The sequence below is a fragment of the Ursus maritimus genome, unplaced genomic scaffold (genome assembly GCF_017311325.1).
Source record: "Ursus maritimus isolate PB19 unplaced genomic scaffold, ASM1731132v1 scaffold_17, whole genome shotgun sequence".
In the NCBI taxonomy this organism is placed as follows: domain Eukaryota; kingdom Metazoa; phylum Chordata; class Mammalia; order Carnivora; family Ursidae; genus Ursus; species Ursus maritimus.
The window spans coordinates 60,265,182-60,290,212 of record NW_024424119.1 but is presented as its reverse complement, the minus strand read 5'-3'; the positions used below and the strand labels follow the sequence as shown (position 1 = coordinate 60,290,212).

The window sequence follows — 25,031 nt, the reverse complement described above, 5'->3', positions numbered from 1 at the left end:
TCTGGTCCAGTGGGAGAAGCAAAGACAAAGCACAAAGACTAAAGTTACCAGGCAGAAATCAGAAGCCGTCTGACGAGCACAAGCCAGGGCAGGAGAGTGTGTAAGAAACTGTCACCAGTGCCCCTAAAGAAACAGACCTCGTGGCCATTCTCACAGTGGAACAGGAGGCAATAAAGGAAGACATGCTCAAGGAACAAAAACGAGCACTCAGGAATTAGAATTAAGGTGGAAAAAGGGAAATTTCTACAGAAGTGCTAGAAAGAAAGATGCGGAATTTTCTAAAAGTGAAGCAAACAGGCAAAAATTTAGAAAACAAAGAAGAAAACTGGAGGCTCCCATCTAGGGGACCTAAAATAAAGGTAAAACAGAGAGAAGCAAGGGTACACGAACTGGAAGGATGCACCCGTCCCTGTTTGTGTGGGAGGCAGCAGCAGCCTGGGACGCCAGCGCGCTCCCGGGCGGGAAGCAGGAGGCCAGGGAGGAAGCCAGCCCAGCCGTGCAGCAAGCACCGTGCAACAACGAAACAAAGAGCAATCTCAAAATACAAAGGAAACCGTGTCCAACATAGAGTTCTTGACTCAGAGAAAGCGTTTCCAGAATACAAAGTCTCAGGTATCTATCTCCCCAGCAACCTTCTGTGAGAAGCTACTGAGGGTATGCACCACCAAGATGAGAGAGTTATGACCCAGACAGACTTGAGGTGCTGAAAATGCCTACAGAAATGTGCAATTCCATTGATCTAGGACTGAATTTGTAATAGGTACATGAGAAATGAGGAAATTATTAACTCAGGAAAATAGAAGTCGTTTAGGAGAAGAAATGTACTCCACGCATGCCACTGGCTCAGCTGTGAGCATTTCCACAGTGTGTTATGAAAATCGCAAATACAGTTTTCACCAAAAATACAGACAGAATGTATACTGCAGGTGGGGTAACGAGAAAGCAGGGGAATTAGAAGGGGAGCACCTCCACCACAGTCAGAAACCAACAGGCCGTATCTTGTACGTAGACAGTCAAGAAATGACAGCAGGAAGTGGGTTATGTAAAACTATGGAAAAAAGTTTTAAATATAAAGAAAAATTCAAAGAGGTCAAAGTGGCTGTCCCAGGGGAAGGAGACTGGGAGAACCAGAGTGAAGAGCTGGCACGGGCAAACAGGAGGAATTCTGAGACTGACACACAGTCAAGCCGACATCTAACAACATCGTGAACATTTACAGTTGTCACAAGCAGGACAGGAGATGCTGTTAAACATCTAACCAAAAAAAGACGATCCCGCACAGAGAATCATTTGGTCCAAAGCAGCAGAGGTGCTGTGGCTGAGGGGTTCTGCTCCGGAGTCTGAGCACACGGCCAAGAACCAGAGCAAGCCACAGGAGGAGACTGGGAGGTGCCCCGATGCCGCACAAGCACACCAGGAATGTTAGAAAAGTCAAATAAAAATGGTAGAAATAAAAAATGTGGAAACAGATAAATGCATACGACTGGCTCATAAGTATATTCCACAATGAAGAAGAAATTACTGAATTGAAAAAGGTCAATGTAATTAACCCAAACCTAAAACAGAAACAGGAAAAAGAGCAGAGCACCCACCAGCTGAGACAGTATCACATAAGCTGACATACGTGTGACCAGAGTGCCAGACAGGGGAGGACAGCCAGGCCGAGGAGTAAGGGCTGCCAGGCAAGAAGGCTCGAGGACAAGCAGGCGCCAGATCAAAGTCCACGAGGCTCAGAAAGACTGGAAGGGATAAGTATTGAAAGAGAAAGACAAATGAAAGACCAAAACCATGGCGCCCAGGCCCAGAGACAAGAGAAAACCTTGGAGCAGCCGGAGAAAAACTCGGTATCACATCAGAGGAACGAAGACAGGAAGGGTGGCCAGCAACCCCCTCAGAAACCATGGACCATGACACAGCAGCAGCCTTTGCAGACGCGTAAGAGTGCTACGCCCACAAAAATACCCCCCAGACGAAGGCAGAACAAAGACATTCCCAGGCCCACACAAGGGAGAGAACTCGCTTCGGCACAGACCTGAGCTGTGGGACAGCCATGACAGCCTGGTCCGGGCTCCAACCCAACAGAGGGGGAGCGGTCCCGGGGTAGGGTCTAAATGAAAGTCAACCAAAGACTACTTCTATGTTTAAGCAAAAACGACAGCAATACCCTGTGGGCTTTTAGCACATATGAAATTAAAACACATGACAAAAGATGGGAGGGAGGATCTGGGACCACATTACCGTAAGATTCTTATACCAAGTCAACGAATGTGGCATCAAGGGCAGGTACACCGTGACAAAGTAAAGATGAGTGCTATAAACCCCAGGGCAGTGCCTGCAGACATCAGAAGAAGATTTACATAATAAAGCCAACAGTGGAATAAATTGGAATCATAAAAAAATTCAATCCAAAAGTCAAAAAATAGAGAAAAATGAGTAACGGATGACATAAACCCTAACACCATAAAGATGTTAGATCGTAGCCCAAGTACAGCAACAACGCACGAGGTGGGGATGATCCGAACAAGAGTCAAGAACAGAGATGTTAGATTATACATAAGAGTAAAGCCTAACTACACGCCGTCTAAAGAAATCCACTTTAAAGACAAAGACAGGTGAAAAGTAAAAGGTGGAAACGTGTCCTGCAGACATTAATCAAAGGAAAGTGAGGTGCGCACGTGAGTACCAGGCACACGAGTGTCAGCAGAGGTGTCTTCCCGGGGTTGCAGAGGGACAGCGCGTCATGATGCGTGAGCACAGAGCACAGTCTCCACACACAAGAGGCCAAACCAATGGGTCTGGAAGGAGAAAGCCATATGGCTGAAGGATCCAACACGCCTCCTTCAGCAACTGATGGACAGAGTCAGAGAAGCATCAGAAGACCTGAACGGCAGTTCCTGACAGCAGTGGTGGTCACGTGATTATACGCATTTGCCTACACTCAGAACCACACGAAAAAAGGTGACTTTTACTGTGTGAAGTGTGCCTTGATAAAGCTGCCTGACAACACAAAAAGACAAAGGAGGGGGCGCCTGGGTGGCACAGCGGTTAAGCGTCTGCCTTCGGCTCAGGGCGTGATTCCGGCGTTATGGGATCGAGCCCCACATCAGGCTCCTCTGCTGTGAGCCTGCTTCTTCCTCTCCCACTCCCTCTGCTTGTGTTCCCTCTCTCGCTGGCTGTCTCTATCTCTGTCAAATAAATAAATAAAATCTTTAAAAAGAAAAAAAAAAAGACAAAGGAGCTTGTTTTGGGAAGGGCTGCTCGCTAGCAGCTAAACATGAGATAGGGAGACCACAAAACAATTTTGGGGAAAACAGCAGTGGCCTAAGAATTTCCTGGAATCCCACATAAAATAGCAACTAGACAGCAAAGCCACAACCCAAAGACAACATTTACAACAAAATCAAGCTACCATGGCTGCAAGACTCAAGTGTCTAGAGGAAAACCCCATTTAGCCACGAGACGCATGCAACGCTGGTGTTGCAACAGGAGGAGAAGGAAGACCAAGATAGTGTCTCGTGGACCCCAGGACAGGGATACTGAAATACGAGATCCTCACTGGGAAACCCCGCAGGGAGGACCGGGGGAGGGCAGCCCAAGAGCTGGGGCCAATGTGGCAGAGCTTCCAGGAAATCTCAAATACTTGGGCTAACGTCCTCCTAAAGTCCTGCAGAGGGAGTGAGAAGAGTCTGGTCCATCTCTGCATTAAGCTGCAGATGTATGAGGAGAACAGAGGAACAGCTGAATAGCACCATGACTGTGGGACCCATAAACCCCAGATGACGCGGCCACGTGGCCCGGGTTGTTCCACAGAAAAATTGAAAGGAAAAGAAGAGGAGGGGGAGTGTGTGTAAATTAAAAGACAAAAGGACAACAGTGTCTACGGGTTTACATATGGAATGGTGAGGCTATTCTGAAAACACAGGGAGGTGAGCACTACAGATGGCAGAATGGGGGCCACTCAGGTCCCGGTCAGATTCTGAACCTTGGTGGTAGGTTACCAGAGGGTTCACGCTGGACAGACTCGTGAGGCAAACATTTGTCCTGTATTGTTTTCTGGATCTATGTTTCATTTTATAACACTTTGAATACAGAAAAGACCATGAGTCCCTAAGATGCTAAAGGAAAGGAGAGAGGGATGGGAGGGAAGAAACACAGTCAAGCCTCTGAGACTGTCAGGACACCAACTCCTTACTCTGGAAAGGAAAAGGGCGGGGAGGTTGGGGGAGACCAAGTAGCTATTTACTCTGTCTATCCAGTGTGAAGTGTGTTTCTGGGGTGCCAAACAGCCCTAGCAGATGAGGGGAGCTCTTCTGTGTCCAAGGGTCCACCCAGAAACTACAGAAGGGATGGCAGGCCTGCAAGACCACCATTTCTGCCACACTTCTGGGGTCCTGCCTCGTCCTGTTGCTGCATGGAAAATGAGCTTGCTTACTTCGTGGTCCACACTTTCCGTAGCCATGCACTGGTTGTTGGCCAGAGTGGTGATTTCTCGGCTTTTCGGGGTTTCCATCCGGCAACTACAGAGGGGCACTTCCTGAAGGCCGTCCGTCTCCACCACGTCAGGACCATTGGCCAGCCCTAAAGTCACACAAACACACGTGAGTGTCAGCAACAGCACAGCGCATGCCCAGGCAGGCTTCCACTACCTGCAGTGGCACGAGGTCCCCACTTCAAGATGACAGTCCAGAAAGTGACCAATGGCATGGTCTTTCTGGAAACCTCATGTGCAATGAAGAAAACACTCAATTACTGTGCTGGTACAAGCAGCCCTGCGTAGCAGGAGGGTCCGCCCGCCTGTCGAGCGCCCACTGCCGGCGGGACCGGGAAGGGAACCTCTCCCACTAACATACCATCAGAATTACTGGGTAATTCACGTTCTCAAATGCCAGGACGTAAGTTCAGAAAGAGACTATACCTTCATTAGCTACCCCTAAATCTTCTGGTTTTCACACAAAAAAAGCATTCAATACATGTTAAGACCTTGCTCTCCTCACTTGGTTTTAGAATTGCAGCCACAGAAACAAACATTTGATTCCATTTGGGTTTACTTATCCAGGATGTTTGCTAGACTGAGGAGGGACAAGTTGAGGGACGCCAGACCAACGGTGACAGTAGTAATAAGGGTGGTACATCTTATCTCCTTCTCATCCCCAATTTATGGTGAAGACACCAGGAGAGAAGGAGGACCTCAGCCCAATCTGAGCACAGCCAGAGCCAGGCCGGCCTCGAGGGGTGGAGGTGCAGGCTGGCTGCCAGTACGACCCCTCAATCCAACCTGGTAACAGGGTCTGGCTGCTTTCAAAGGAAGACACATTTCATGTTCTCCTCTTGTGAGATAGCCAAAGTAGAAACAAGGTGATCGACATCCCCAACGCTCGCCATTAGTTTTTTTAGTTAAGAATAATGGACTCTTGGGGCGCCTGGGTGGTTCAGTCGGTTGAGCGTCCGACTCTTCATCTCAGCTCAGGTTATGATCTCAGGGTCATGAGTTCAAGCCTAGTGTGGAGCCTACTTAAAACAATAAGGAAAAGGAAAAGGAAAACAAAACAAAGGAAAAAAAAGGGAGAGAGAATAATGGACTCTTGCTGCCACACCTCTGTAAGTGGGCCCACAGGGGGATGGAGGACATGGCCTCACTGCCCACTACTACCCTTACGTGTGACCTGAGGCTGGCCCTCACCAGGAGACTCAGGATGCAGGGTCCTCCATGACCGGCAGCAGGAGCCCACAGGCTCCTTTTGCCCTGTGAAACTTCCGAGCCTCTAGGTCACCTACACCCCAAGAGAGGGACACCCTTCCTTCACGGTGGGAGGGAACAGGGAAACGTTGAGCTAGAACTAACATTAGCGTCACCGCAAGTTTAAAACTGGGAGAGCCCTGCCGATGACTCTGCTTAGCAACTACATTTTACAATGAGGAAGACACAGGCTGCACAAGCAGCTGGCCAGCATGGCTGAGAAGGCCGAAGGCAGGAGCGAGGCCTTGGGCTTTAGTTTCCCACATAGGGACAATGCAGCAGTGGCTCAGGCGCCTCCTGAACATGGGGGCTCTGAACATGGGGCGTGCCCCTGTCTCCAGCAGTGGGAGCCACCAGGGACGCCAAGGGAATGGCTCAAAAGAACCCCACCAAATGCCCACCGCCCCTGAGCTCTGGCTCCCCCCAAAATCTCCACACCGTCCACTCCTGGCCTTCCGTCCCATCATCTGCTGGGACCACAATGTCACTCCACTTCAACTCGGCAGACCTAGCAGCAAAGACGCCAGGAAGGAGGACATGCGAGCGGCATGTCTGATTATGCACAAACTTGCTGCAGGCTCAAGCCCGGACCCTCTGGACCCATGACCCAGAACCATCAGCTGCCCTCTGCACCCAGAGCATACCCCTAGGCCTCCAGTGAGCCTGAGGTACTCTGTCCTTCCTGTCCAGCTCGGGCTCCACAACTGCCCCCCGCCCCCGAGTCCAAAACTCAGACACTAAGAAAAAGGCATAGATGCAAATGCAACTTGTGTCTTCAATGTGCTGATACTCTAAATCAGAAGTATGACTAGACAGACCAATCACTGACTGATCAATCAGCGGTTACCAATCAAAGAAAAATGAAGTTTAAGAAGTCAACTTACAAAACGTCATAGAGTCTCAGGAAGCCTTCACTTTCTCCTACTTCTCCAACTTGGCTGCCACCAGTTTGGCGCTTACTTTTACCAGAAAGACCATATAAGCACAAAAACACACAAACTGGGGCAAGCCCAAGGTCACTGCGCTCGTGAGCAACAGGTATTTCCACTGTGCTCCCCACGGTCTCCTCACCTCTAACCACCGGGGCACAGCAGGGGGCAATGTGATTAGATGAAATACTATATGCAGCTTATATCCAAATCTGTAAGTTCCTGAGACAACCCTAAAAGCAGGTTTAGAAAAATGATCCTTCATGTGGAAAGAAAGTATGAGGGGACTATGCCAACAACTTCAGGACATTAGCCAGGCGTTCTACTCTATTTGGTGCAAGAAGAAGAAAAATGGTTTCTCTGATGGAAAGTCTACAATGTGTCTTAGGCTAAAGGTGTGACTTCCCACATTAAAGAGGTGATCAAAATTTCTCTAGTGTTCAAAACCCTAAAAAGCCAGTTATATGTCCTCTGAACACTGACAGGTTAAACTCCTATAGCAGCGCATAGCGCACAACTGCAAGGTCCATGTGGAATGTAAACAACTTAGGGATTTTATATTTTCCCCATATTACATTTTAAACAGCTTCTCCAAAATAGTCAGTGATTAGTTACTTTTCATTGACGAAAGGTTTTTAAACAGTTCAAGGAGAGCAAACAGTGATAGAAAGCCCCACACAACTCGGGCCAGCTGATTATCCCCACACCCAGCACTCCAGGCACAGGACCTGGGGAGCTATGGGTACACCTGTACCTTCAAGGCCCAAACCAGCACTAGGTGCACCCTTTGTTCCAGTACAGAACACACATGAACACCAACCACAGTCACAGTCAGAGACAATGACGAAGCCATGCTATTCAAATTCATACCACCAGTTTATTTCCCGAAACACAGTCAGGACAGGAGGACCCCTTTCCAGCAGGAACTCTATGACTGACAGGGGGAATGTTGTAAGCCATGACCACCAACAACCTGATCTTGTGCGAGATGTTTCACTCCCATGCTGCGGGGAGAGTGGGCAAACGTGCCCCAGTGCATCCACTTGGGTCACCTTGTAGGGATGCAGTTAATCGAACATTTCATGACTACCCACCAGGGGGCATCACGTTAAGACGAGGCCACCCCCAGCAAACAAAGAGCAAGATGGTGCCCGGCCTGGTCACCGCACAGATGTTCACCTTCTGCTTGTGAGGGCAGTGTCCCCTTGACACGGAGATCCAGGGAGTCCAGAGAGACTTCCATGTACCCTGTGCTGTCTCCAGGTGCCGTCTGCTCTGCACTTCCTGAAGATGACGTGTATGCTTCAGAACCTGCATTCAAAGGGGACCCGTGAAACACTGCACCCGGGCCACGCCTCTCCAGCAGAGACCATGGCGAATGCTAATTAACCCATTCAAAACAACCAGCTCGAACACCATCCCTGTTCAGGATACTGCAGCCTCACTCATTTTCTTTCCTGTGCCTCATTTTGCTAATTCCCCCATTTCCACAGACTATTCATGGGATGAGGGGAGCTGTATCACAAAAAAGAAGGAACTGGAAACACCTTTCTCTGTAACTATACCAGTCAGAGAAAAGCCGATCAAATAACCAAGAAAACATAAAAACACAGTATATAAGTGTTCCGTAACTACTACTTTAAAAATAAAACAGAAAATTCTGATTTGAAGGTTTGGAAGACCGGCTGATGTAAAGCAGCTGAGAAGCCGCCCCATAGGTGCAGTGTTGCTGGGAAATCGGCCTGACCCTGCAGACGTCTGAGTTCAGGATTCACAGGGAAAGGATGCAGGACTGCAGGGACACATCCACCCGTCAGACCCGCTGCTTTATGAAGGGCATCACACACGAGAGGGCAATGCAATCTGAATACAACTGAGGGGCCTGGAAATGGGCCCTGCCCAGACTCAGGCCTCCTATGCCCTTGAGGCCTGTCCATAATTCCTGGAGAACCCACATGGGCACTTGCCATTGTGAGCAGACTTCACCGAGGAAGCCTGTGAACACTACACACTCACTCAGGATAATATCTAACGCCAGCAAAGGGCAGGTGCCCGTTTTTCACAACCAAGCTTCCAAATACTAGTCATGGATATTATGTCAGTGATCGCAAATAAGGGAGCCATAATACAGAGCAGCGTGGCACCTGAGGCCTGTGAACGCATGTCACCTTCTGCACCTGAGCTCATGGACAGACAGGAAGAAGCCAACCACCACGAGAGCTCAGCTCATCATCGCGCACGTGAAGAACATGAGTAGTCTGGGCAATTTTAACGCTCTACAGAAAGAGATAAATTTAAGCCCCTACGTGAATAAACATTCAAGCACACATCTTCACACTATATCCAAGTCTTGAGTCTACCAATGCTTTTGTTAGCCAGCATAAAAGCCACTGGCCAGTCATCTGCGGTGAAGGGAAACGGAAACAAGAGTGAGAGAGACGGAGCTCACGGAAGGCGCTACACACAGCTCTCCTCTTGGCTTCGTCCACTAAGCCAACCTACGTGTGCATCAGGGGCTGGAGAAGAACAGCTCATGTTGAATTGTGGAAATGAGGACGAGCCCCTTGGCTCTGTGTTGCTGGTGTAAAGATAAACAAATCAAACGGTCCACACATCCACGGTCACCAAAGTTCCGAAGGGTGACACAGAGAAAGAAGTTCAAGTAAGCAATGGGGCAGGAACAACTGGGCATCCACACGCAACAGAGGCGTGGCTCTGCCACACACCACACACAAGCGCTAACTGAAATGGGCCAGAGATGCACGCGTAAGGCCTAACACTGTAAAACTTCAAGGAGAAAATACAGGACAAAATCTTTGTGCCCTGACTTATAAGATTTCTGGGATCATAAAAAGCGTACATTTTAAAAAGAAAATAATTCATAAATTGACTTCAACAAATTTTTTTAAACTTTTACTAGGCGCATATATGTGCAAAATGTGTATATAACAAAAGACTTTTATCCGAAATATTGCAAGAACTCTTCCAAGTCAATGAGAAGGTATACAAACTGATTTTTAAATGAGCAAAACAGAGAAACCTTTACAAAAGACACACAAGGGCACGGTGGGCAGCCTCCCTACTCAACTAGGAAAACACAAAGTGAAGGCACAGCAAGGCCGGCGGTGCCCCAGCAGCACTGGGGCCAGAGACCAAGCCTGACAAGTGTCGCAAGGACAGAGAGGAGCAGAGCTCTCGTGCTGCTAAAGAGGGGAACTCAGGTTTCTTGCTGAAAACCGCCTGGCAATTTCCTAAAAAATCAGACATACAGCATACAACTCGGCCATTCCATTCCTAAATATTTACCCAAGGTAAATGAAAGCCTCTGATCAATAAACACTGTATACAAATGTTCGCAGGAGTTTTATTTGTAAGAAACAAAAACGGGAAAGAGCCCACACATCCATCCGGTGAAGAATAAACCACGGAGAGCCGTACCACGGAATACTCCCCGGCCAACTGTCCACTGGTACTACGATGAGGGTGACTCAAGCAGGTATGCACAAAGACGACAGACAGCGGAAGGGTACCTACCCAATCATTCGCTCAAATGAAGTCCTATACAGTGCTAACCAACCTGCAGACAGAGAGTAGAGGAGAGGAGCCTAGGGACGGGGAGGGCTGGCTGGGGAGAGGGAAAGGTCACCAGGTGCCAGCAGGGGCATTCGTGACAGTAACTGTGGCGGAGGTCTCGTGGTCATACACGTGTGAAAACTCACCACCTTGCACCTGAATTATGTGCACTATATCACATGTCAAATTTACAACGAAGCTGTCAGAAGTGAACCCTGGCCCACTAGGTCTGCTCACCTTCTGGATTTCAGGGCCATTTCTTTCCCCGCATCCCCTTTAACAAAATTACTTCCAGAACAGGGGAATCTGACCAAAGGGCCGAAAGCCACTGTATGGGCCTGGGCATGGCCCACGCCTGACACCAAGGGTAGCCACGGTAACCATACAACGTTCAGAAGCCGCAGATCCCTGGTCACACACGGAAGATGATGAATAATCCCCATTAGCTCAACACTCAACAATGAAACCAGCATTGAGGGAGGCCTGCCAAAGGGAAGCCACCTGAGGATCACCTGAGTGTCTTTAACAAAGTTCATACATTTTTTCTCCCTTAAAACACTGGAGCCCCTTTTTCAAACGAAATCCTACAAAGAACCCCAACCCCACCCCAGGACGGCCTCCCGTGGGCCCATTTCCCACCCAGACGGTCCTCGAATGTGGACACCACATTTACCCAGCACACCGCTTTGCTTCTTTTTATTCCTCCGCCTCCGTTTCCTAGCCGGCTTGATCCAAGGGCTGTCAGGCTTTCCTTTCCTCTTGAGAAACTTCTTCTTGATACTGGATTCAGAACTCTGAGAGCCAAAGGGGCAGGAATAGAAAAAGCAAAGCATGGAAGCTCCTGAAAGCAAAAGGTACTAGAAGTTTTGTTTTCTTGCAAAATAAAATACCTGCTATATCTTGTTTCTTCAACTAGAAGATTAATTTCACTTTCAGACATTTTTCTGGTCCCATTCTTAAAAATACTCATGTTTTCCCCTAAATCGCACTAAGTTGTTATTTTACAGGAAAAAAAGAAAAAAAAAAAGAAAAGCCAAGAACATTTAAATGGAATTTATAAATCTCACTCGAGTTGGGCACAAAAAAGAATGAGAAAGTTCTACTCAAGAACTAAATAAATAAATAAGCTCAGTGAGAGAATCCACTTTTAACCATATGCATCCATTCATTCTGCTCATGAGAAAAGGAGCAATCAATGCCTCAATCTGCTTCAGAATCTACGTCCACATTAATTATCTACATGGAGAACAAGGAAAGAAGTTATAATTAATTTACAATATTTTAAGATTTTATGACCATCTATTTCTAAAATCTAAGATGTAGAAAGGGCATCTAACAGCCACGAATTACAGACAGACATACAGCAAGAACTGTCACCACATCTCATTGGTCTAGAACGAGGCTCTCATAGCCCCTGGTCCCTAGGGATACACAGAGAAGCCGATCGAATAATCACATCCAAGCTTCCGAATACTAGTCACTGAAATCATGTCAGTGATCACAAATAAGTGATACAGTGATAGGGATACAGAGAAGCTTACAAGAACGTGATCACAAGACAGGAGACACACCAGGTGTGGTGCTGGGTTCCCAGTTCTGACTGCGGTGGCCAGCCAGCACACACAGGGCTCCTCTGCTGCCCCACGAGAAGCCCTATCCACCCTGCACTCCATTTCCTTGCCTCACCCCTGGCCCCCCTACTGCAGAATTTCAGACCCAACTTCCAAAAGCACTGCCCCCAAGCTCACGGTCGCTTATCACCAAACCCAATTGTCCCTTCCAAGTCCTCATCTCATCTAGCCACACAACATGCCGACGCCAGGGACCAGTGTCTCCCTCTTGGGAACATTTCTTAGCTCACGTGACCCTCCCCAGTCTCACATCGACTCCTCCTTCTCTGCTTAATGCTCACCTGTTGGGTGCTTTCTGGGCACCATCCTGAAGCTTGTGCTCTTTCCCATCTCCAAGCCCCTGCTTCCCCATTCCCACAGACCCAGTGCCCCTGCCCTCTGACCCCTTACCTCCGTGTGACATCCAGCCTACCAAAGGTCCTGCTGGCTCTACATCAGACACCTCAAATCCTTCCTTCTCTCTCAAATTGGTCATAGGGCAGAATCATGGCCCCTGTTGTTGCTGCCAACTCCTACCCATTCTACCTCCCCTCACACCAGAGCCCCGACCTCCCTCTCCTAGCCCTGCCTGCCCAAGGAGCACCTGAGCTGAGCCCATCTCCTTTGGCTCTCTGCTCAGATGTCTTTTCTCATGCTCCTTCCCAAGGTCTGGGACGAGATCCGCCATCACAGCCCTGGATTCCAAGCACACACTCGCAATGACAGCTGAGTGAAGGGCTGGACAGACTACAGAGCCTCCTGCTTTACTCTGCCACCAAACACGAAATCAGAGTGCGGGGCTGGGGTTACCAGATCAGACTCATCTCCATCCTCGTCCTCCTCCCCGGTGCCGGCTGACTCCTGCTCCTCTTCAGACTCGCCGTCCGTCTGGCCAGCCACACAATAAGCCAAAAAGAAAACACAACTAATGAGACCCTTCAGTGGAGGTGACTTGATAAAAACACATATTACTAGATACACTGGCAGTTAGCACTGGAGATGCACATGCACAGGTGGGGTGGGGGGAAGACAACACAGATGCTGTGTCCATGAAGTGACGGATGCCAGCTCCGAGACCTGCCTCTTCCCCAATCCCAGGTGGGCTGCTCCTCTGCTGCATTTCTGTACTGATCTGGAAGGCAGCCCCCTCGGCACGTAAGAGACTGTATGCTGAAGATTAGTGCACTTGATGCATTTTATGCGTAGGAGAATTCAATTAAAAAGTAACAAAACACACAGTAAAAAGATTTCCAGAGGCCAAAAAATGAATACAAAATGCAAAACCTACCCTCTAACCCACCCAAGAGCCCAGTGCAGCCCCCAGGACCATCACACTAGTGCTGCTCACACTTCTTACAGCCAATGTTTGGCACGAATGGGCCTGAACAAGGAAGCACAATTCTGCCTGCTGGCTGGCGGAGCACCAAACACAATTCTGTGAATGAAACTTTCTTCTAATTAGAAATATGTTTTGGAATTCTTTCCATATCAAAGCAATACAGGTACCTCATTTTTTTTTTTTTTTACTGTATTTACCTTTTCTATCCACACAGGTAATACATGAATACATTTTCAATGCAAACACACTAAAATATATGTGTATCCATTCACCCCTTCTCCATCCACCCCCCGGGGCAGGGATGTGGTCAAGCACACCCCCAGCCTGGGTCTTTGTGGGGTTGCCCGCAGTAACTTCCCCATTTCCTAATGGAGGCACACCCTTATCAGATTCACACTGAGGCTGCGTTCTACACAAACTAAGAATCCCCCAGAACAAACCAACAGACACACACTCCTCTTTACAGATGTGGAGTTCCAAGACTGCTGCCATCAGCAATGCCCACAAAGGCACCACCGGCCCTCCAAAGGGGTTGCACAATCACTCTGGTCTTCATCCCCAAGTATACAAGGAACTGAGCAACTTCCCTAACTTCACATACTTTCTTACTTCTTCCACTTTGTCTCATGCGACCAAACCCTCAGTCCACACTGCTACTAGGTCCTTCCTTGCTTTATTCATTAGTAGAAGCTACACACATATAAGATAGCAATGCTTTGTCTATTAAATATGTTATAAATATTTTTCCTATCAAATGAAGCTTTGCTTCTGGTCTTTCTTATTATTCAAAAATGTTGAGACTTTATCTGGACAAGTCAAACCTCTCCATCTTTCTGTTTGTGCTTCTGGATCTGTGTCTGGCACTAGAAGGTCTTCCTTATTTGAGATTAGAAAAACAGTTTCTAACATTTTCTTCCCCAGTTCGATATTTTATGTTGACACTTTAAATCTTCTGTAATTTAATTTTTTAAATAACAGCTTTAGTGAAATATAATTTACCTACTCTAAAATTCATGCTTTTAAAGTGTACAATTCAGGGGCACCTGGGTGGCTCAGTAAGTTAAGTGTCTGACTCTTGATTTCAGCTCAGGTAATGATCTCAGGGTTGTGGGATGAGACCTGCGGCAGACTCCGTGCTCTGCAGGGAGTCTGCTTGAAGATTCTCTCTCCCCCCCACCCCTCCCTCCGCTCACTCTCTCTCTCTCAAATAAAATCTTAAAAAAAAAAAGTGTACAATTCTGTGTTTTAGTATATTCCAAGTAGTGCAAACACAACCACTATCCAATTCCAGAATAGAATTTACATTTCCAATGTGACATGATGCAAGAGTTCCCCTCTATTTTTCTCCCAAAAGATCAATTGTCCCAATAACATTTACTGAAGAGTTCACAATTCCCTTGACCACAAACTAAAAACCCATCCTTAAAAAAATAAATAAAATAAAAATAAAAACCCCATCCTTACAGTAAACTATATGTTCACATACAGATAGGTTTGTTAGGGATTTCCTGTTCCACTCACTCATTGCTTTCCCATTCCTGTACAAATCCCCATTTAATCACTCTCCAGTAGTTCTAACTGCTGTTTTTTTCTCCCTGTGCTTGCTGCACACAATTCCCACATCAGCTGTTCTACAGAAAGTCCTCTTATGGTCTTGATGAGAACTATTCTGGACTTACAGGCGATGTGGGGAGGATGAAACAATGATCTTCTCATTCAGATAAGTAACTGGCCTTCCCTCAAACAGGTCTTCCCTCAGACAAACAGCGGGTCTTCCCTCAGGTCTAACAAGGGATCTTCCCTCAGACAAAAAACAGGTCTTCCCTCAGGCAAACAAGGGATCTTCCCTCAGACAAACAAGAGGTTTTCCCTCATACAAACAAGAGGTCTTCCCTCAGACAAACAAGAGGTCTTCCCTCAGGCAAACAAGGGATCTTCCCTCAGACAAACAAGAGGTCTTCCCTCATACAAACAAGAGGTCTTCCCTCAGACAAACAAGAGGTCTTCCCTCAGACAAACAAGGGATCTTCCCTCAGACAAACAAGGGCTCTTCCCTCAGCCAAAAAAGGGGTCTTCCCTCAGACAAACAAGGGGTCTTCCCTCAGACAAGTAACCGGCCCTCCCTCAGACAAACAAGGGATCTTCTCTCAAACAAGGGGTTTTCCCTCAGACAAACAAGGGGTCTTCCCTCAGTCAAACAATGGGTCTTCCCTCAGGTCTAACAAGGGATCTTCCCTCAAACAAAAAACAGGTCTTCCCTCAGACAAACAAGGGATCTTCCCTCAGACAAACAATGGGTCTTCCTTCAAACAAACAGTGGGTCTTCCCTCAAACAAACAGCAGGGTCTTCCCTCAAACAAACAGCAGGGTCTTCCCTCAAACAAACAGGGGGGGCTTCCCTCAAATAAGGGGTCTTCACTCAAACAAACAAGGGATCTTCCCTCAGGCAAACAAGGCATCTTCCCTCAGACAAACAAGAGGTCTTCCCTCAGGCATACCAGGGATCTTCCCTCAGACAAACCAGGGGTCTTCCCTCAGACAAACAAGGGATCTTACCTCAAACAAGGAGTCTTCCCTCAGACAAACAACAGGTCTTCCTTCAGACAAACAAGCAGTCTTCCCTCAAACAAGGGCCCTTCCCTCAAACTACAAGTCTTCCCTCAGACAAACAAGGGGTCTTCACTCAAACAACGGGTCTTCCCTCAGACAAACAAGTCTTCCCTCAGACAAACAATGGCTTTTTTCTCAGACAAGTGATAGGTCTTAACTTGAACGAACCTATGTCTACTTTCCAGCCTCTTTCAGGAAAGTTTCAGTGTTCTCTTCTAGGGAACTGATATTTCCTATTAAATTTATTGCTAAGTACCCTGGTAATATTAAAGACTTACAGCTAAATTTTAGGATTTTGCTTTTAGAGTCCTTTTCTTTTAAAGATCCATATGGAAGTATCTGCTTCAAACAAACCATGTTTGGATAATGAAGACTGGCCAAGTGTTGACAACTGTTCACTATTATCTATATGTTTGCATAGCTTGACATTTTCTATTACAAAAGTTAAAAAAAAGCCCTAGGCATTATTGCTATTATTGATACTGCTGTCATTACGTTTTCTAACTGGCTATTGCAGCTACACAAGAAAAGGAAGGGTTTTATGTCTTGATCACAAGTAAGTTGGCTCACTAGCTATAATAGTTCTTCAGCTGATTTTCTTGAATTTTTTAAGACAGATGATTATATTCTTGGCAAACTCTTCTCTCTTGTCCTTTTAAATATTAATGTTTCCTTCTGGTTCTCATCTTACAGCATCACAGCAAGAGTAATCAACACTGCAGTGCTCATGTTAGGGGAGAAAGGAGCAATCCCTCCCTTTTTTTATTACTGACATTAGAAATGTTTTAAAATGTTCACCACTAAGTGACCTTTTTTTTTTTTTTTTGCAGTATTCTGATATCTTTGGTCAGGTTTACTTAATATAAGCTATGTTTAAATACCACTGGGTAGTTTGTATTTTAAAAAGATTGAGCAATGAGGGGCGCCTGGGTGGATCAGTCAGTTAAGCAAGTCTGCCTTCGGCCCAGGTCATGACCCCAGGGTCCTGGGATCAGGTCAGGGTCTTGGGGTCCTGGGATTGAACCCCATGTTGGGTCCCTGCTCATGGGGAGCCTACTTCTCCCTCTCCCTCCACCCCCCCAGCTCGTGCTCTCTCTCTCACTCTCTATCTCAAATAAATAAATAAAATCTTAAAAAAAAAAAAAAAGGCATCCAAATGGCAGATAAACATGTGAAAAAGTACCCAATCTTATGGGAAATCAGGGAAATGTGAATCAGAACTATAATTATAGTAATAGCACTACACTCCCTGGCCGGGCAATACCAAGTATGTCAAGCCAGTGCGACAGAAGGACATTCACACACGGGAGGCTGATAAGGGAGAGCTGTATGGCCATGCCTACTGCTGGTCACATGACATGGCAATCCCAATGTGGGTGTGCCCCCAGGGACACAAAGGAATGCTCATAGCAATGTCATCTGTAATGGCCCCAACTGGGAACAGCCCAAATGTCCATCAACGGTGGAATGGATACATAAATTTGAACAGTCATCCAAAGGAATACTGTACTGTAGTGGCTCTTGAACATTCTGGTCTCAGAAACCCTTCGCTCTATTAAAAATTACTGAGAATGACAAAGCACTTTTGTTGATGTGGGTTATGTCTACTAATGTTTACTACTATACAAACTGAGAAATGTTTAAACCACAATGTAACTCCATGAGTGAGAGGTAAAACAGTAGTGTCTTAGCATTATGACAATAATAGTTTTGACCCCACAGACCCCTTGAAAGGGTCCCCTCTGAAAGATGCCCCTCAGACCACTTTATAACCCACTGTGCGTAACAATGAAGATGAACGAGTGATATAACCCAACTTCACAAGCGTAATACTGAGTGAAACAAGTCACACTCTGAAAAGGAAAACATGCATGATCCCATTTACATGAAGCACAGAAACCAAGAAGACCATTCTGCAGTGACTGGGAGCGCCCACAGGGAAGGCCGGGACAACTCAGGCCTGTGAGCCGGTGGTGGCGCACAGGTGCAGTCAGTCACTCTCTGATCAGTGAACTGATCCTTGTCACAGCTGAAATCATAAAGTCATCCCCCAAATCCAAAAAACATACAGCTCAACTTACTTAAAATGCTAGTTTTTCTCATTTAATCTGTTAATGTAGTAAGTCGTATCAAGAGGTTTCCTGTAATAAATCAGTATCTTCCCGGGGTGGGGGGAAAGCCCTACCTTCTTTACAATTGCTATTATGCAAATATACAGTTCTGTATGACCAATATTGTCTTAGGATTGAAAGTGAGTTTGGCCTCAGAAGGAGCTACTGTCCATTCCAATCATTCTATTCTCTGAAGGAGTTCACATAATAAACCCATTACTGTTTATTATTACTGCTGGTTTATTTGGATTTGCTCCTGTCAAGTTATTTCATTTTCCACTTGGCCACACTATGCTCGTGATTCTACTTTTACTTGTTTCTTAATTCTTTTTGTTGGCTTGCTATCCATTTAATTCTTTCCTTTATACCAATGTGTAGAGTTATTCAGTATTACTCAGCAACCAGATTCTCTCTGAAGAGGAGAATCCGGAAACAAGAATCAACTCTGTATGCCATATGGTGTTCAATAAAGGTGACATTTTAAATCACCAGGGGAAAGACACATCAGTCAATAAATGGTGCTCACACAATGTAGCTAACCATTTTGAGGGAAGCCATGGGACCCTGACTTCACATTTTGCCTAAAAAGCTTTACTGAGATAGAATTCAAATATCATAAAATACACCCATTTTGAGTATATCTACCTCATATTTTATCCCCAAACGTACATGAATCAAGTATTTACACATAAAAAATAAAACCAGTGAAGTATAAGAAGACAGCTCACACCAATTTATTCAAAATCACCAGTGAAAAAGATCTGCTTATCATATTTAGAACCCAGAAATCATAAATAGACTAGTACCCGTGGCTTCTGACAGAAGACAAGACACCCCCCAAAACTATGAGAGCTGGAAGGAAAGGCCGTATCTACAGAGCACAGCACTCTGACTCAAAATGTAAAAAGTTAATCTGCAAAATTATACATTTCAAACAGGTCACTATTTCAATGAACTCACCCACAACTTCTCTGCCTACCATTAGTTTTGGAAGACTTCATCAGATACAAAAGCCCACCTTATATAAAGATGGTCCAAAACTCTCAAAAAGAAGTATGATACACGGAACAGTCAAATCACACCTGTCTCCAATCGACCAGCTGGTTCTCAACTCCTCCTGTTCCTCCTCGTCTACTCCATCCCCCTCCGAACTAAGAGCATAAACACACACCCAGATGTCAGCATCTACTCAGGAACTGTGTTCTACTCAGGTCTGCACCTAGTGCCCTGGAGACCCTGCCCAGCGCTGAGCCCCCGGGGCCACCTCCAGACAATGACTTGTAATTGAGTCAGCACACTGCCCCCTCCCAGAGCACATTCTCGGTTAGACATGAGTGAACTGTGTGTGATGAGGACACACCTGGCACACCGAGACACACCTGGTCTGAACAGACAACACAGAACAGCCCCACAGGCCCAGTCAGCAGCCCGGGACGCTCGCTCCAACCAGGAGGAGAGCCCTTCCCAGTGTTACTGCCTCACATGCAGAACTGCCCTGTGGCGTGCCTAGGACTGAACGAGGTCAGTCACACCAAGGCCAGTGACGAGCAGCTGCACTGGCACACAGTCAGCCCTCAGGGTATTCCTGTCCATCGAGAACCTAAAGAAAGCTTACTTCAAAGAGTGCTGTTCAAGAAGACAACCACTCCCTTGATGAAAATAAATCTAAAACTTCAAGATAAACAGAATGCAAACACCCAAGTCAGAAGGAAACAGGGAAATGACTGGGGCCAAGAAGGGCCAAACCGCCCCTCACAGGACCAATGGCCCACCATCTGCAGCGCCTCCCCGAGGGGGTGAGAAGGGCCTACCTTCTGGGTACGGTCAGTTTCTGACACACTGCCCTTAGAGGTCCTGCTGTCCTCTGTGGGAAATGCAGCAGCCTGCTCGGCCCCCTGGTCCTCATCCTCATCGAGCTCCTCCGACTCGTCCTCCTCTGAGTCCAGCTCCAAGCTTTCCCCGTTCACGTGAAGGGTGCTGGCGCCCAGGTCCTTGTCGCCCTGGAACACAGGCAAGAACGCACTGTCACGGAGAACCCCAGGATCAGGAGCAACCTGCCAACTCCCGTCAGGGCATGGCCTGCGAGGTGGGACACAGCGACTCTGCCGCTGGGGGAAGAGCCAGGAAAGGGTGAGGGATGAAGGGTCAGGGAGCACAGGGTAGGAGGCTGTGCCCCAAAACGAGGCACCTCAGAGCCTGGGTTCCTTCAAAAGGGACCGAGGTCATCAAATTACCGACAACCTCACGTGGTGTGTTCCTGTGGTCAGAGAGGTCCTGACACAGATGCGGATTTCCAAGCACACGTGCAAACACCACAGGCACGCCTTACCTTGGAACCCACAGTGGAATGAGTTATACTCTTAAACATCTCAATCACCGTCCTCTGTTTTAATACTTTGGTCTTTTTCTTAGGAACCAGGCTATAGGTTCCCATTCTTCTTTTTTTCTTCCGAGATACTGCAGCTGCTAAAACAAAAGGCAAGCAAGCTAAAAAAAAAAAGTCAAAAGGGGACAAGAAAGGAAAAGAAATACCATTCAAATGTTTTTTAAAGGTAGGTGATAATTCACAAAATCTGATTACCCAAATCATCAGTATGCCACCACAGTGACAGGTGTTTCTTACTTAAGTTGCACAGACAAAGCTGACGGTACCTTACCTTAGATCATTTGCTCTACTCACGATAAAACACTAAGCTATGTGGACAGCAAACATTATCACCCTACTACAAGCAGAAGTACAAGGGAGAACCCACTGACCATCAGAAGCAGGGCCCTGGAGCACCTCCCATACCCAGTCCCCTGCCTCGGGATGGTCCCGTCCCCAGGAACAGTGTGGCTGCAAGAGCGAGGCTGAGGAGAAGCAGCGGCCTCGCTGCCAGTCACTGGGGATGGGCCCCGCCTGTCTTCCTGACAGACTTCTCACCCATGAAAGGAGTAAACTGTATAGTCTCTAGATGTGTCCACCTCTAAGTAAGTGTGGCCACGCAACACCGGCCAGTCTGTCCTCTCCTGGACCTTCTCCCCAGCACCTTCTACCTCACCCAGCAGTCCACCAACTGAGGGGAAAGCAGTCCTTGAAGCAAACTGTACAGGTACACAAGGTCGAGGAAGGCACAGGACAGGAAAAAGCAAACGGCGGGGGGTCTGGGGTTTCCAGACAAGCTGCAGCTCCTGGGGACTCAGGGCTCTCAACCCTGCTCTAGATTAAGCAGCTCCAGGTTGTCTGGCTTTATAGTAGGAGGTCTTCTATAATATCTTATTTTTTTAAAAGTTCCAGGGTTTTAAAAAATCTGAAAACCACTTAACAGATGCAATGTACTAAAGGGCTGGAGAACTTCTGCTCCATTGCATTCTCACTCCACAGAGTGGAAGGAAAGAGCGTGGGAACAGCATGCGTGAACATGAACTACACCACTGCAAGGGCCTCGCAGACAGCTCCACGAGCACGTGGCATCGAGGACACCATGTTAGCCTCAGCCCAGGCCGAGGGGCACACAGGACATCCAGGACAATCACCCACCCACTGTGTTCACTGGGGTGGCTCTAAGCACATAAACGGTCAGGAGGAAACACAGCTCTGTCCATCTCATGCTTGAACGGGGTGACTGGGTGCCATGCAGGGGTGTGTCCAGGCTGCGATGCGTGTCCTGTACAGTCACAGGACGGGGAGTAATATGTGCTTTGCAGCCCCTCAGAGTGTCTGTGTGGCCTTCCTGCTTGTGTTGCAGTAGGATGGGAAGGTAACAGAAACTCTGGGGCTGTCACCACCATAATTTAAAATACTAATAGAGATGGCCTGAAATCTTAAAACTCGAATGAGCTGGCTCCAACACTCCCCCCACCCCCCAAGGGAAGACGGCAGGGCAGGGGAAGGAGTGAGGTTTGAAAAAAGCAGACTGAGGTGGTCTAGAACCTGGACATAGTCACAGAGGGCTGTGTCCACATACTCCCTGTCCATCCCACGACACCTGACCAGCAGGAAGGAGCACCAGCCCCAGGAAGGCTTTCTGTATTTCCCACACCACTGGAAGGCACACCAGTGATTTTGTAATAAGGCAAGGCAGCTGTGATGACAACTCCCTCTGTAGGAGACACGTGCAGGCACACCCTTCCTGGGAGGTGACAACACCAGGAGTGCTTGACCTGCATGAAGACATCACAGAAAGGGCCTTTCTGCACTGTGGAGAGTCACCTCATCTCTGTAGGAACTGTGGGTGTCTTAGAGGCTCCAGGGGGAGGCCCCTCACTTGAAATACGCCCACCCCAGCATCTGCCCTATGGGGCCACTCATGCAGCCCCACCTCCTGCAAAAGCCCCAATAAGGGATCAAATGTTCACCCATCCCCTCAACTGACCCTGAACAGATGCAAGCTCAAAAGAGCGTGAAACGCCCACAGGACGTGGCAGGTAACAGAACCAAACCACCCTTCTCCACAACCTTAACTCAAAGGTCTCCACAATACACTGTGTGTTTTCAACAGCACTTAATCATAAACTGAGGGAAGTTCTCAAACCTAGAGTCTTCTACCCAATTAGAACAAGGGGATAAGACTTAATGAAAACAATCTTCATTCTGAGTTTGACAACAAGCACAGAAAGCAGAGCAAGGATAACAGAGGTCGGACATCCCTCTACAGGGTTACAGGTGAGCACAGAAGGGCCCGGGAGTCCGACCACCGCTCATCTGGAGCACACACGCACTTACGGTCGGCACACCTCTAGTTTGGCAAGGTGCAGGTTTGTAACACGCAATCAGAGAGCAAAGACAGTTGTTGGGTCTCCCTATTACCTGTCTGTGACTTTGTGGTGGCCACGTAGCACTGGTTTTGAGGTAGTGACTGATGAAGGGGTGGGAAGGGGGGTAAAAGCTGCTGTCGTCCAAAATCAGAAAGATTTTTGTTGATCTCCTCTTTTGGCTCCTCATGATCTCGTGCTTCTCGAACTTCTCTGGGATCCTTACTGGCCGCATGCTTCAAAACAAAGACAATTAATAACTGTAATTACACACCAGCAGATGGTCACTGAGACAACATGCCCCCAAAACGCAGCTCCTTTCCTCAAAAGCCTGCCTTGACCAAGAGAGGAGATAAAAGAGAGAAGACAAAGTCCAAAGCCTGCCGTCACCACAGAGCACCTGGCACTGACGCGCATGGGCCCAGCCACCCCTCGGATGATACGGGCCAGCGTCAACCAGCTAAAAACGGCGCTGACGAGGACAGAGGGCAAGAGGAAGCGGCAGCGGCAGTGACCGAATGCGGCAAACAAACCCTGAAATACTGTCTACCTGGTCCCTCATAGGAAAAGTCTGCTAACCGCTGACATAGGAAAATGTATTACTAAGTAAAGTGCTTTCACAGGCTATCCTTTTCACGGCTGCACTGTGCAACACTCCGCCCATAACAGACTACAATTTTTAAGTTATCTTTTGCTCATAGTTTTACCACTCTCCTAAATCTATCTTCAGTCTCAGCCTTCCAAGACCGCGGCAGCCGGCAGTCCTGTCCTTAAACCCCTCATACCTATCAGTGGTGCAGCCTTCATTCCAGACCGCCTAGACACAACTAACCCTCTCTCCTCCATCGGCTTCCCTAAAATCACCTACAGCCTTGAGACAGTTGGATCTCATACCAAATTCCATTTAATCAGGTTTTATCATAAACACAGTAAGGGCAATCAGCAGTGCAGAAACAGGCATCCTTCAATAAATGGTGCTGGGAAAAGGGATATCTCCACACGCAAAAGAATGGAGTTGGACCCTTACTTTTACACTGCGTACAAATGCTAACTCAGAATGGATCAAAGATCTAGAACTATAAAACTCTTAGAATAAGGAGGAAAGCTTCATGACATTGAATTTGGCAATGATTTCTGGGTAGGACACCAAAAGCACAGGCAACAAGAACCACAAAAAACTGATAAATCAGACTTTATCAAAATTAAAAATTTCTGTTCATCAAAGGACACAATCAAGAGAATGAAAAGGCAACTTACAGATTGGGAGAAAATACTTGCAAATCACATATCTGATCGGGATTAACATCCAGACTATATAAAGAACTCCTACAACTCAACAACAAAACAAACAACCTGATTAAAAAATGGGCAAAGCATCTGATCACACATTTCTCCAAAGAAGACATATACCACACACATGAAAAGATGCTCAACATCACTGATCATCAGGAAAATGCAAAACCCATAATGAGGTATCACCTTACACCACTAGGACGGCGACTATAAAAAACAAAAGAATACAACCCCAGAAAACTGTCAATTACACTCAATTAAAAACAAGAGAGGTTGAAAAGGATGTGGAGAAACCGGAACCACTGTGTGGTGTTGGGAATGTAAAATGGTGCAGCCGCGTGGAAAACAGTTTGGCAGTTTTTCAAAAAGCTAAACATAGAATTACCATGTGATCCAGCAATTCCACTTCTGGGAATATACCCTAAAAGAACTGACAGCAGAGTCTCAAAGAGCTATTTGTGCACAACGGTTCGCAGCAGCATGATCCACAACAGCCAAGGGGTGGGAGCAAACCAAGCGTCTACTGACAGGTGAATGGATAAATGAGACGTTGTCCATGCACACCGTGGAATATCACTCAGCCTTAGAAAGGAAGGGATCCTGACAACGTGGATGGAGCTGGAGGACACGGTGCTGAGTGAGGTCAGCCCGGCACAGAGGGACCCATTCTGTGTGAGTGGAAACTCTCGGGAGGCCAGAGGAGTCGGGCCCACAGATCGGGGGCGGGGGGGGGGGGGGGGGGGGGGCGCTGGCAACAGGGTTTAATGCAGAGTCCAGCCTGGGAAGATGAACGAGTTCCGGGGACAGATGGAGAGGACGGCTGCACAACAGTGTGAATGCGCCTGACGTCCTTGTCCTTGAAAGTGAGACTATCTGGGAGTGTGGCCTGGATTCCAGCTCTTGGGGGGATAGCCCAGGGGGACTTACTCACACTCAGCTCAGCAACCCTGTCTGTCGCTTGGCGGGGAACATGGCCCACTCCTGGAGTGCCCTTCCTCCTTCTTCCAACGCCACCGTCTTCCCCACGACCTTCATAATTAACCTGCCCTCGGCACACAGAGCACAGTTCACATGTAACTTGTCAACTCTGTAAAA

General features: G+C 47.4%; 1 protein-coding gene across 9 annotated transcripts in view; it reads right to left on the bottom strand.

Annotated features, from left to right (window-relative positions):
* Window positions 1-25,031, bottom strand: part of EHMT1 (euchromatic histone lysine methyltransferase 1) — a 140,394-nt gene that overhangs the window by 40,943 nt on the left and 74,420 nt on the right. For 5 of the 9 annotated variants that reach the window (XM_040632307.1, XM_040632306.1, XM_040632310.1 and 2 more), the window contains 7 exons: window positions 22,699-22,879; window positions 20,239-20,396; window positions 19,721-19,909; window positions 12,660-12,737; window positions 10,913-11,033; window positions 7,846-7,977; window positions 4,433-4,578 (listed from right to left, as the gene is read on the bottom strand). In XM_040632307.1, the coding sequence (XP_040488241.1) occupies window positions 4,433-4,578; window positions 7,846-7,977; window positions 10,913-11,033; window positions 12,660-12,737; window positions 19,721-19,909; window positions 20,239-20,396; window positions 22,699-22,879 (1,005 nt within the window). The remainder of the gene's footprint in view (window positions 1-4,432; window positions 4,579-7,845; window positions 7,978-10,912; window positions 11,034-12,659; window positions 12,738-19,720; window positions 19,910-20,238; window positions 20,397-22,698; window positions 22,880-25,031) is intronic. The other 4 variants (XM_040632308.1, XM_040632304.1, XM_040632303.1 and 1 more) reach the window with 3 other exon arrangements.